This window comes from Miniopterus natalensis, chromosome 4 (assembly GCF_054644295.1).
Source record: "Miniopterus natalensis isolate mMinNat1 chromosome 4, mMinNat1.hap1, whole genome shotgun sequence".
In the NCBI taxonomy this organism is placed as follows: Eukaryota; Metazoa; Chordata; class Mammalia; order Chiroptera; family Miniopteridae; genus Miniopterus; species Miniopterus natalensis.
In genome coordinates this window covers 77,285,644-77,298,916 of record NC_142084.1, presented here as the reverse complement: position 1 = coordinate 77,298,916, position 13,273 = coordinate 77,285,644, and the positions used below count along the sequence as shown (strand labels likewise).

The following is a 13,273-nucleotide window of genomic DNA, read 5'->3' as shown; positions in this document are numbered from 1 at the left end:
GGGCACTGGCAGGGGACATCTGGCCGGCAGCGCTGACCTTCTGCTCTCTGTTCCAAGAGTCTCAGAGTCCTTCACAGGTGGTCATCACTGCAGCCCAAGGTGGGCTTCCCCAAGGACAAAAAGCAAAAAGGCAGTAATGAGATAGAGGCTTTTCTTATTTGCATCCACAACACTGGCTCCTTCCCTTCACCAAAACCTGGCAGCCCAGCCCAAGCCACACCCAGTGCTTTCTGAGGCTGAGCTGCTGACACTGGCAAATGCAGACACTTCTCCTAGACTCCCATAAGTCACGTTGCATCTGAGCTAAGGGAGCCTGTTCCCTCCCTTCCCAAAGCCTTGCCAAAGGAACAGCAGAGCCCCTAGTGCGACAGGTGGGCGAAGCCACTTCTGACCAGGCATTAACAACACCTACAGACAAAGCTTCAGGGGAGGAGGCATGTGAGTCGGGGCCTAGATCCACTTGCTCAGCTCTCCCCCGCCTCTCTCTGTGCCAGGGCTTCAGACAGGAATGTGCGCAAGATGCTGGCAGTCACCCTGTTCGTTAGCTGAAAACTAAGTGATGGCTACTTGATTCAGTCAAAATGGTGGGCACAACTGCACTTTTGGAAATCATCACTTTTACACACACACACACACACACATACATACACACATGTACACATGCCTTTGTTCTCTTGTACAGAGGTGAAATGGTCAAACACTGTAAGTACTGATCCTGGTAAATACTCTCAGTCATGAATGAAACGAATCCCACAGGAACAACCCTTATGTGATACAGCAAGACTGAAAATGAAAATTCAAGGAAGGCCGCAGAAAGACCGAGCCAGAATCACCCTCTGGTACTAATAACCCGACAACTGAAGCACATGTGGGTTTGCAGAGGCTAAAACTGCCTGGGGTTTTTATTGGGTATTTCCTCTTCAAATTTCTCTCTTTCATGTGCCCAAGGATTACAATTTAGAAATTCAATTAAATTTGGAGAGTGTTCAAACAAGTAGCTCTGGTGATCAAATACCTAAGATTCAAAATGAACAGAAAGAGATGTGTTATTCAGCCCAGTGAAACTTTGCCTTTCAAAACGGAATTTTAATTCACTGCCATCATTATCAAGATGGCCACTTTTAATCTGCCCCCTGATCTTTTTCCTTAAGTCATTTTCCTGCTCCCTTGAGGTCATTAGCATCACCAGCAAGCACAACGTGTTGAAGGTCGGAATGCTCACATAGCCGCGATGCTATGTGTTCATGGTCCGGCCCCCACCCAATGTACTCGCGGAGGGAAGCATTTCACACTCACCCAGCTTTCAGTGTTAGTTACATTATGAGAAACTTTACTTGAACCTTGGCTGGTGGGCTCAGTGGATCGGGCGCTGTCCCGTGCACCAAAAGGTTTCGGGTTTGAGTCCCAGTCAGGGCACATGCCCAGGTTGTGGGCCGGCAGGATCCCCAGTAGGGGGTGTGCAGGAGGCAGGCAATCAATGTTTTGCTCATGTGGATGTTTCTCTATCTCCCTCTCCCTTCCTCTCTCTCTAAAAATCAATAAAATATATTTTTTTAAAAAAAGAAAAACTTTACTTCAGTGGTAAAAGTTTGTGTGATCACTTGGAACAAAGTGAGTTTTCCGGATTAAGTTCTGGTTGACTCGTAGTGACACCTGGGCATCGAGTACTCCCCGTATGGATAGATCAGAGGACGGGGCTGGGGGAAAGGGGCTCCGTTAAGCAATCAGTTGCCCCATCTTTTGAAAATGACAGCGAATGGCTTTTCTTTCCTAGAACTGGCCCGATACAAGTGAAAAGCCGCAAACCTCTGTGCCACATCAGGAAACAGAAACATGTCTGGGCCATTATCACCCAGTTAATTGTTTTCTGATGTGTTCATTGTAGCACAGAGCCAAGTGAACGCTCGTGGAATCACTCAGGGACACTGTAGGGCCCAGCCCCAGCCTCTCTGGAAGCCCCTTAAGAAGTACTTGTCCTGAACTTTTTATACAGCGAACCTTCCCCCAGCCCCACAAGGCAAGGCACACAATAGATATTCAATAAATGATCGATCATGGACTCATTTCTCATCTTCGTCAATGGGCCTGGGAGAGAAACAGCAAACAAGTGTTAAAACATTTCACACTGTAACTCATCGGGTGAGAAATTAAGGCTGGGGGGGGGGGACTGAACAAGCAGCAGGGTCACTCTGATAAAGAAAAAATGTGGTGCGAAGAGATGGCTTCACTTAAAACGCAAACTGTTCGTTTTTGCCAGAGGTGACAAACATTTTCTAACATCAAGGTTTATACCAAGTTGGTTCTCTTTGTCTCCCCATTAACACAGCCTAGAGGGTCCGACTCATCTTTGACAATCTATTCAAAATGTGAAGGGTTTTTCCCCCCGTTTCTTTTTTCCCTTTGAACATAATCCACATAGTCCCGTCTCCAAAGCGCCCCCCGCGTAGGGCGGAGGGGAGGGGGGGACACTCTGGGAAGCCCTGGCTCCGATACTTGGCGGAACTTTGTTTCCCACATGGGCTATAATTTAGGAGCGTCTGGGTTTCCTGGGGTGACTCCTCTGCCTCCCCGGTTCTTCTCACTTTGCAAACAGGAGTCGGGGTGACGAGAGTCTCCAAGGCGGTCCGGGAGCCGCTGACCATGGTGCTGGCCTCCAGCTCCGGGCTCGGGCGCGCAGCGCGAGGGAGAAGGTGCGGAGCGCAGAGCGCCGGGCGCGGGGCGCAGCGGCCGCCGAGCCCCCGCCCCACCCCTCGACCTCCGGGGAGCCCGCAGGCCTTGGCGCCGACTCTCCGCCGCGTGCTCCGCGCCGCATCAAAAAAGGGTGGGACACCAGGCGCGGCGGCGATCCGAAGGCGCCCCGGAGGGCTTAAGAAGAATGGAACCGCCGCCCATCCCCACCCCCACCGTGCGACCCCCAGCGGGGATCGGCCCATCCTTCCCCCCGACCCTCCGCTTCCCGACCCAGATGAGCGCGGGCAGCCTTTGTGGACGCGCGGCCGCCCACCGCCGCGCCCGAGCCCCCCCGCACCCCGCGAGGAGAGGGGTCGAATAGGGTGGGGTGCTTGTGCAGACTCGGGGAGGGGCGGCCGGCGCGCGCCCGGGGTGCGCGGGGGGCGGCCCGGCCGCGGCCCCGAGCCCCTCCCCCACACCGACCTGGTCGTAGAGGTTCTGCAGGGCTTCCTTGCCCGAGGCCCGCCGGATCTCCACCTTCCGGCCCGATTCAACAGATGGCTCCCCGCCGGCGCGCCGGCCCTGCCGCGAGTGCGGTGGTTGCGGGTCGGGGCCCAAGTGGGCGACATCCCGCTGCTGAGCCACCACCTGCCCCGAGCCCCGGCCCACCGACAGCGAATCGAAGTCGATGGTCTTGTTCTCCGAGGACCCTTCCACCGGGCAGAACATGCCACAGAATTTCTGCCGGGGCTTGGGGCTGCCCGAACCCAGGTTTTTAAAAAAGGCAGGGACCTCTTCTTCCTCGGCCGCCCTGCCGGATGGCTTCCTCTCGGCCATGGTGCGGGGGCTCGGGGAGGCTACCCTCCGTCCGTCCGTCCGTCCGCGGTCCCTAAGTCCGCCTCTCCCCGAGCACAGCCCCGCGGCTGCAGCCGCCGGCGCCGCGCGCTGCCTACCGCAAGGTGCACAGAAAGGAAGGAGGCTGGCGAGCCGGCGACCCTCCCTCCCGGACCCTCCCCCTGACCCTCCCTGTCCCCTCCCTGCCCACGCCCCCCGCGGCCGCTCGAGCTCCCTCGAGCTGCAAAGTTGGGTTTGGCAGGGCGGCCGCTGCGGCAGCGGGAAGGAGAGGCCGCCAGTTCCCGGCAGCCGCGGGCGGAGGGAGGCGCGGGCGGGGCGCGGGGCGGGCGGGGCGCGGGGAGGGGGCTGCGCGCCCGGGCGGGAGGCGGGAGGCGGGGAGCCCCGCGCCCCGCGCTCCGGAAGTGAAGCGGCCAGACCACCGGCTAACGGATGCGGAGCGGAGGCCCCGCCGACCGCCGCCGGCTCCCTGGTGAGTGTCGGGCCGGCGCTCGGCGACGAAGCTCAGAGGGCGCAGCGCCCGGTCTCCGCGCCCTCCCGCCGGGCCCGGCGCCTCGCCCCGACCGCATTTCGGAGGTGGGCCGGGGGCGAGGACCCGCGGTGGGGAGGGCTCCTTCCCCCTCACCGGGGAGGGGGGTGAGCTGATGGACGGGAAAAGGGTGGCAAACTGGCTGCCCCCAGGACACCGGTGGAGGGAGGAAGGGGCCTCGCCGAGGGTGGGGAGGAAGAGAGGGCGCAGGCCCCGCAGAGAGGTGGGGCCGTGCGACGCCCGGGACACCACAGCTTCAGTCTACCCACGGGCTTTGGTGGGCTATTGGGAGCAGGGATTGAAACGGGGTTCTCACTCCATCCACAGAGGTGGGGGGCGCGCAGCATGGAGGAGAAAAATGCAGAGGGGCGTAGCAAATGATGGGGGGAATGATATAAAGAGAGACGTAGGCCCACGGCCCGTGGGAGTGTAGCCAAGAGCCAGCGCCGTCTGCCAATTCCGGCCCAGCCCCATGGCCAATATAGAGCGAGCGAGGGCGCGGGCGGCGCGGGGCGCGCCGCGCACCGCTAACCGCGCCGCTGCGCCAGGAAGGGCCCAGGAGACGGGTATTCCGCCCCCCGCCCCCAGAGGGAGGAAAAGGCGCCAATTGCAGCCCAATCCCCAAATCTCCAGCCCTTCCCGGTCTGGTCCCACCCCACCCCCACCCCCACCCCCTGTTGCGCACTGCGCCAGAGCCTCGTGCTGGAGGCCCAAGTGCAAGTGCGCGTGTCCAGCGCGGGTAGGAGATGGGGTGCTGGCTGTGACTGAGTGCTTTCAGTTGTGTGTGGCGAAGCAGGCAAAAGATGTGTGGGGATTTGTTGTGTACGTGCGGTTAGACCAGCCTCAGCCACCGGGTTGGTGGGCATCCAGGAGGCATTTTGGTTTGTGCCACTCCCATGGTCCCTGAGGGTCCTTCTCTGCTTACTCGCACCCCCACGTCTTTCCCTGTATCAGGATCAATCCCTCCCTCTGGTGGATTACAGCCCCGCCCCTCTCCACAGTGGCAAAATTCTGCAGATTTTTGGCTGCTCAAGAGGGAGTTCTGGGCATGGGTTTGGGCTAAAAGAGGCTGTTTACTGCAGGGTCGTCACTCTGGACAGTGTGACCAAGGATTCTGTCCCACGGTCAGCCCTTGCCTCTGGAAGGATTAAATGCAGATACTCCCACCCACTCCACCCCCCCAACTGCGAAGGATAGTTTAGTGAAAGGAGTTAAATTTCGAGGACTACCAGTCACAGTTTGAGGATGAGCCCATCCAGATGGGGGTGGGGGTAAGAGTCCTCCCTGGAGAAGGGGGAAAGGAGGGAACAAAGGAATAGGGGTGGAGGGGGCTGAGAGACGCTGAGGGGGGTATTTGGACTTGGAGCCAGATGTGTTTTGCATTTGAATAATGTGCTTCCACAGGAATTGCTTCGCTTCTTACTCACAGCAGCCGGAAATAGGGCAGGAAACTGAGATTTAGAGAGATTGAGGCTCTTTGCCCAAGGTCACTATGCAATTAAATGATCCAACAAATCCAGTGGGGATCTTCCACTTGAAAGCCTGGTTCCTTTTCCAACTAATCCTATCTTTATTTTAGAAAAGACAAGATTTTCACCTTTTTTTTTCTTCATATCCAAATATTTAAATCCGTGGACTTATTGTCTGTCAAGGATCGTGGTTCACTGGCCATCTTTGTATTTTGAGGTCACCTTGCAGGGAGAGATTGCCTTTGGAGGAAGAAGCCACCCAGAAGTATCCTAACCTCAGCATGGCAGTTATTACGCAGACCTTGGAGATATTTCTTCCTGGGCATTCAATGCCTTTTTATATCTCATGTTTCCTTGAAATATTACAATGAAGAGGAAGGTCACCTTCATATGTTAGAAGGGGAAAGTGAGGCGTGGAGAAGTCACTTGGAGTCAGATCCCTGGGGCTGCTGCTGGGTCAGGGTGTGGTCCAGCACTTTGCCCTCTTGGTCCTTGGGCATGCACCAGGCCTTCAGAACCACCCAGAAGGGACTGGGGAAATGCACCTGCAGCCGATGCCAACTCTATGGTTGCAAGGTGGCATCTGTGGCATATGGACCCCACTCGGCTGGATGGAGATTTTCAGGCCTCAGGAGGAATGGTCGGGGCCCCTTAACACCCACTCCACAACAGTAAGTTGAGATATTAGGCACTCTTCCCTTTGTACTCCACTGGTTCTCCATATACTTCCTCCCTTCCTTTTCCTTCAAATGACCCCCGTTCAAGTTCAAATGCTAGGAAGAAAATGTCATGTTAGTAACCTAACATTCATAGCAAAAGAAACACCTAGTTGTACATTTGCAAAGCCTGCGCAGACGTAACAAAAGAGAATGAATTCTTAATTCCAAGTTTAACTTATTTGGCCCTGAGATTTTTTTAATAATTGTTAAACCTATATTAAATTGTTATGCCTATATTATTATATTAAAGTATATGATGTTATATTGTTATGCTGATATTGGTATAGCTGATTGGATTTTTTAAATCAAAGAACTGAAGCAACTATATTGTTTAGTAGATTTAATTACATTGTGAAGTATCATTATATTTTTGAAGACAACAGTCTTCATTATTGGATACTATCAAGCCATAAAAATACGCCGTTATTATTTATGTGTAACAGGGCAGCTTGACTTGGCTGGAGCTGAGGAGGACCCGGACACGACCATTGTGCAGAGTTGGGTGACATCTTCCTGTGCTAGAAGCTGAAAAACAATCTTCTTGACTCTATGGGACATTCTGGATGCATGAACAGGTATCTAGCCACACCTCCTGATTTCACTCTTCACATGGGAAGGATCTTGAGTCCTGGCCACAACTGGGCTCAGACATTAATTGACATGTCCAATGAACAAATGGTGGGAAAGCCAGATTGCAGGAGGGTCCCCAAGAGGGGAAAAAAAAAAAGCCACTCTTAGCAAAGAAGAGATCTGACAGAGCAGGGTAGACACAAAGACAATGTAGGGTAGCTCCCCAGTCTACCCTCACCTCTGTCCCTAATGAGAGTGTGGATGCTTCCTGGGCAGGAGGGGGCTGTGTGGGAACTGACCATCGTTTCACTAGGAGTCCAAGCCCCTCTGCGGTGAGACCTCTCTGCAGGAGTTCTGGGTGCCAGAGTGGAGGCTCTTGCACACTGACGAGAGAGAGGCGAGGCGGCAGCGATGCGGAGGGTGTGAAAGCAGCTCTCACAGGGCCCTCCGTTGGTCAGAGAAGGGTCAAGGCCACCACACGTCTGCTGGCATCGGGGAGAGAAGCGGGAGCCGCGGAGCTACAGAGCCACTGGCTGTGGCACTGTCCTAACTGAGGCACTAACCACCCACCTGGGGTCAGGTCTGGAGACATAACCAGAAGTGCCAAATTCTTGCCACTGGGCAAGTAAGGGTTACTGGTCCAGAAGACTTCGGGACTGCTGTTGGAGTGCCCTGACCTGAGACCCCTTCCCTGGTGGGCTATAGGCTCAGGAGTTTATCCAGGATACTTGAAATCCTCGGGGAGTGCCTAGCTGCACCACGAATTAATTGGACCTGTAGAGTTAGAGCGAATAAACATTCGTGAGAATGGCGCTGGCGCTGTTGGAGGGCTGGTGCCGGATAATGAATGTGGATGACCAGAAATCACTGATGGTTATGGGGATACCAGTGGAGTGTGACGAGGCTGAGATTCAGGGGGTCCTCCAGGAGGCTTTAAAGCCTCTGGGCAGGTACAGGCTGCTCGGCAAAATATTCAGGAAGCAGGAGAATGCCAGTGCCGTCTTACTAGAGCTCATGGAGGAAACTGATGTCTCCATGATCCCCGGTGAGGTTCAGGGAAGGGGGGTGTCTGGAAAGTGGTTTTTAAGACCCCTAACCAGGACACTGAATTCCTCGAAAGGCTGAACCTCTTTCTAGAAAAAGAGGGGCAGACAGTCTCGGGTATGTTTCGAGTCCTTGGGCATGAGGGGGTGTCTCCAGCCACAGTGCCCTACGTGTCACCAGAGTTATTGGCCCATTTGTTGGGACAGGCGATAGCACATGCCCCTCAGCCCCTGCTACCCGTGAGATACTGGAAGCTGAGAGTGTTCTCGGGGAGTGCTGTGCCCCCCCGGGGGGAAGAGCCCTTTGAAGTCTGGTTGGAACAGGCCGCTGAGATAGTCAAAGAGTGGCCGGGAGCAGAGGCAGAGAAGGAAAGGTGGCTGATGGGAAGCCTGCGTGGCCCCGCCCTGGACCTCATGCACACGCTGCAGGCGGACAACCCTTCTGTTAGTGCAGAAGAGCGTCTGGAGGCGTTTAAGCAAGCGTTTGGAAGCCTGGAGAGCCGCAGGACCTCCCAGGTGAGATATCTGAAGACCCATCAGGAGGAAGGAGAGAAAGTCTCGGCCTATGTGCTGCGGTTAGAGACTCTGCTCCGGAGGGCGGTGGAGAAAAGGGCCATCCCCAGGAACATCGCAGATCAGGTCCGCTTGGAGCAGGTCGTGGCGGGGGCGAGCCTCAGTGAGATCCTGTGGTGCAGGCTGAGGGAGCTGAAAGACCGGGGGCCCCCCAGCTTCCTGCAGTTAATGAAGGTGATCCGCGAGGAGGAAGAAGAGGAGGCCTCTTTTGAAAATGAGAATATTGACGAGCCAGAGGAAGGTGATGGCTATGGCCACTGGGAACACGAGGCTGGCAACTGAAAGCCAGCTCAGGGTGGGCCTACGGCCCACGGGCCTGGGGACATTCATTTTACCAGGCTAAGACTTTTCCCATATTCTTTTCTTGAATTAATTCAGTTGAAATCAAGGCATTCAAGCCAAGTCTTGATTCTTTCTAAGAAAAAATTATCTGATAGTTTCTTGGACCTTACATAGATTACTGATAAACAAAATATTAAATTCCCAATGTGATACAGTAACCTAAAGGAAACGTCAGGTACTCCAGGTTTCCTTTAAATATCCCCAATAGACAAAGTTTGCCCATACCATAGAAGAAAGAATTGACATGAGAAAAAAAGATATCTGTTGTAATCTACCTAAAAATCTAAGCTTTTTGACTTGTCAGGTGTTTTTCTTTGTCAAATGAGCAGATTCTGCATACCTGCAGCGGTGTGAGGCTCTGTTCAAGGAGGTAACGGTTGAAAGAGCATAGCCATGCTCTCAGAGGGCGACAGTCTCATTGAGGACAGTGGCCTCCACGTGTGGAAGCTGAATAACCTTATGTGTAAATAAGTTCATGATGCCAATAGAAGTGCCACTGCCAAATGAACACAACCATCTCCACCTTTGGGTTTCTTTCTCTCCTTCCTTGGGAAGTACTCCTCCCACTCCCCTGCCAGGAGTCAGGTAGACGGGTCCTGGCACTGTGCTAGGCCCAGAAGCGCGAGACTCTGCTTAATTCCTGCTGTCAAGAGGTTCACGGTGTGAGAGGCGCCCTCAAGAAAGGGCAGATATTACAGGAGGGCATGCTGGAGCGTCTGGATTTAGTGAACAGGCCTCTGGTTAGAGGAGATTTTTAGTGGAGACAGAAGGCAAAGAGGGGGAAAGGAACTCATTTATTGAGGGCCTACGTGCCAGTTGTTGTGTGCATGTCTCATTTAACGTGTACAGCAACACCAATGTAGTATAATGATCTTTTTGAAAGAGAAAAACAAAGAAACAAACAAAACCAGAAGCTCCGAGGAGTTAAGTGGTCTTCTCTATATCAAATTGCTAACAGGTGGCGGAGCCCAGGCAGGAGCTGAGAACTCTGACTCCCCTGCGATCCTGGTTTTCACACTGTGCAGAGATTTTTCAGCACTTCCATCTGTACCATGTATTTCAAACCCTTTAAACCTTTTAATAAATAACAGGTAGACTCAAGTGTGTTGATATCCACATTTTAACACCTAGGCTTTCACCAGCAGGCTTGCTTTTGTTTTCAGACCTTGGAAAAAAAGATTCCCTTGGGCTATCTGAGCATGTAGCTGAGCCTCTCTGTTTTCCCCTTTTTATTGAATTTATTGGGGTGACAGTGGTTAACAAAATTATTTAGGTTTCAGGTGCACAATGCCACAACACTGGTCTGTACACTGTATTGTGTTCAGCACCCCAAGTCAAGCCTTCTTCCATCACCAGTTATCACCCCCTATACTCTCCTATACCTCACCCAACGTATCTTAATGTTCATAGATCAAGGGATCTATAGCTCCTCGTGGGTGTTTAAATCAGGCCTAGGTGTGCCCTTGATGTCAAGTGTGCTAGTAGAGCGGTGAGCATTATTCAGTGAAATGCTAGTCGCTGAGCGCAGCATGGTAGCTTTGTGTGTACACGAAGTCGCTTAGCTCCTCCGAACATCAGTTTCCTCATCAGAAAAATGAGAAGGTAATAGAATAGGGCTGTTATGTTAAGACCAAATGACATGATGCTTTTAAGCACTTAGCATGATGGGTGGTAGATAGAAAGCCCTCAGTACATTGAGACAATATCTTCCTGACGCTTTTCTGCTCAATGCATGCTCTTCTTATTGTTCCAACAGTTGAGCCATGGCAAGTAAATATGTAATCTGTGAGTCAAGTGTGATACTGTGTCAGAAACTATTTTAGCTCTTCCGGCAAGTCTGGGTGCTTCGTGTCGGTTGTTACTCTGTGATAAGTATTCCATCCATTATAGACTATTTCTGGTGATTTGACCTTGGAACAATGTTATTCTTCCTGACTGTGGATCATTTTTACTGAAGAATCTCCTGAGATTGTAAGAAAAGCATTTTTTTTAAAAGGTATCATGTGTGATCATTTGCCTTTCTAAGTTATATTTTTCAGTACTGTTCAACCAAAGTGACACAATTATCATCCAGTACACCCGGGTCTCATGTGTTTTTGTACTCATGAAAATGTCCTCACTGTTTTCACTTATTGACAGTATATGAAGTAAGATGTTATAAATGTGAAGTTATAAAATAAATATACACTAATAAAATTCTGAGGTTTTTTTCCTGTTTCGTGCAGTGTGGTTTTGTATAAGCTATTACTTGAAGAAGGAGTTTTATTAGTAACAGAAAAATTTTGGGCCCGGCCGGGCGTGGCTCAGCGGTTGAGTGTCAACCTAGGATCCAGGAGATCGGGGTTCGATTCCTGGTCAGGGCACATGCCTGGGTTGCGGGCTCAATCAATGACTCATCATTGATGTTTCTATCTCTCTCTCTCCCCCTCCTTTCCTCTCTCTGAAATCAATAAAGATATGTTTAAATAAATAAATAAAATTTTAAAAAAAGAAAAATTTTGGTAGGTAAGGTTAGAAAATCACCGCAAAGCCAACAGGTCTTGACCTCTTCTAGACGTGAAAACCTGAGAACAAAACACTGGAATAAGAATACTTGGGCTTTGTCTCCAGGGCTGAGAGAGGGCTCAATCTACCCATCATTGATTTCTCCTTAAAATACAGTAAGTGACAGATGGGGGCCAGTTCCCTCAGAGACCTTCAACTCCTTTGCTTAGGCAAGTAACTGCGGGTGAACTCACCAGCTTCTATTCTGCCAATAGTAAAATGACCCAAAGCTGAAATACCGCATTTCTTGGATGAAGTCATTTTCTACTATATAGATGTGCAGGGTGAAATTTTTCTCTCGCCTTTGGTCGGCTTGAAATTGTTTCTCTTTTTTTCAGCGCAATAGGGGAACATTCCTCATTGGGCTGTATGCGGTAAAGACTGACCCATTACGGGACGAGTGTCCTGAGGGATACCCAACACCCTCTCCCAATGATTTCAGCAAAAACCTCCTAGGAGACTGGTCTCACCTTATACTGAATATCTCCAGCCCAGACTGAGGTCTCCAAGATTACACAGCCCACTGCTACGATAACTTTTCACCAGGGACATCAGGTGTCACCTGCCATCTCCACCCGTGTCAGCCAGTCCTACCAAGCCTCTTATCCTGTTTTCTTTTGCTGTCCATCCTAAATGCAAGACTCTCTAATCATCATTTCTTATCTTTACTGCCATGTCCCTGCTACCCTGTGCTTCCTCCCCAATGCTGGCCTTTAAGAGCCTCCGACATGCCTACTGGATATGCCACGATGTCCTAAACAAGCTAGCCTATGTCTTCAGCGTCCTTGCAGAATACCCTGTCCTCATATTCCTTCACTGACCGCTGGTCCTCTTGGTAGTCTGTTGCCCCCAAGTCCCTTGAAGGGAAGCTGCTCAGTCCCCCCACCTCAGGAGAGATGGGGAGGGGTGGTAGCATTTCTTTTGGCTCACCATCATCACCTCCTTATTTGAAAACACATTGGCTCCTTCCTGGCATATGCTCACCCACTCTGCCCACCACCCACTGCGGACCAGACCTGACAAGCCTTAAGAGTGTTGGCAAAGGAGCTAAAGAGTGGCCCGTTTAGGAGTGAATCTGGCTGGGGTCATCTAAGGCAGCAAAAAGTAGGAAGAAAAAGGTAACGAATGTAAACCATGTTCAAGAGAGTTTTGCAGCCCAGCCAGGCACGGCTCAGCAGTTGAGCATCAACCTAGGATCCGAGAGATTCCCAGTCAGGGCACATGCCCGGGCTGCGGGCTCGATCCCCAGTCGGGGGCCTACAGAAGGCAGCCGATCAATGACTCTCATCATTGATGTTTCTGTCTCTTTTTCTCTCTGAAATCAATAAAGATATATTTTAAAAAAAAAGAGAGAGAGAATTCTGCAAGTCAAGACTAGGAAAGCATAGTTTTGAAAGGGTGGAACCTGAAATGAAACATAGAAGTGAAGTAGGAGGATCTGAGACACAATTGTCAAATGTGCTAAAGGTTTGGTTTTTGTTGACCACCAGCATAACCTTTGGATGGTCTCCCACCCCCTTCTTGTCAGGGTGGGCCAGGACCTCCTTAGGTTGCCCAGGGAGAAGCTCATCGAGAGGCCATCTTGAGGCGGAAGACAGCGCCCCTAGATGGCCTTCTCAGAAGCCAGCCTGCCCACCGGAGCCGCCCTGGAGTTGTCCCTGGCACAGAGCTGCGTTACCCCACTCTCAGACATGCCCAGGTGGTTCTGGCCATCCCAATGGACATTGTCTTAAAAACCAGTGTAACTGCATACACATAACTCTGTGGATGTCAAAATCAACTCTGTCAGAAGGAAAAAGGCGAAGGATTTCAGTCTCAGGACACCAGCTGGAGCCGTCTATGTGATTGTCTGGGCTGTTTTAAGGAGCAGCGGAGACATTTTCCCAGTCTGCCCCACCCCACCCGCCCGTGAAGGGAAGTTACCAAAGGTAGGAGTTACCCGGACAGTGCGGCGGTGCCACC

At 51.9% G+C, this 13,273-nt stretch overlaps 1 protein-coding gene and 1 non-coding gene across 3 annotated transcripts in view; one reads left to right on the top strand and one right to left on the bottom strand.

Moving 5' to 3' along the window:
- DPYSL2 (dihydropyrimidinase like 2) overlaps positions 1-3,507 on the bottom strand; it is an 88,372-nt gene extending 84,865 nt beyond the window's left edge. Inside the window, exon 1 of the mRNA XM_016203460.2 lies at positions 3,154-3,507. Within this exon, the coding sequence (XP_016058946.1) occupies positions 3,154-3,507 (354 nt within the window). The remainder of the gene's footprint in view (positions 1-3,153) is intronic.
- Positions 3,508-4,069: 562 nt separating this feature from the next.
- On the top strand, positions 4,070-10,151 carry LOC107529886 (PNMA family member 2). 2 transcript variants are annotated; one of them, XR_015714417.1, is made up of 3 exons: positions 4,070-4,098; positions 6,683-6,814; positions 9,726-10,151. It is a non-coding gene; the product is annotated as a PNMA family member 2 (transcript). The 2 variants fall into 2 exon arrangements; XR_015714416.1 differs by lacking the exon at positions 4,070-4,098 and adding an exon at positions 6,051-6,191.
- Positions 10,152-13,273: the final 3,122 nt, after the last annotated feature.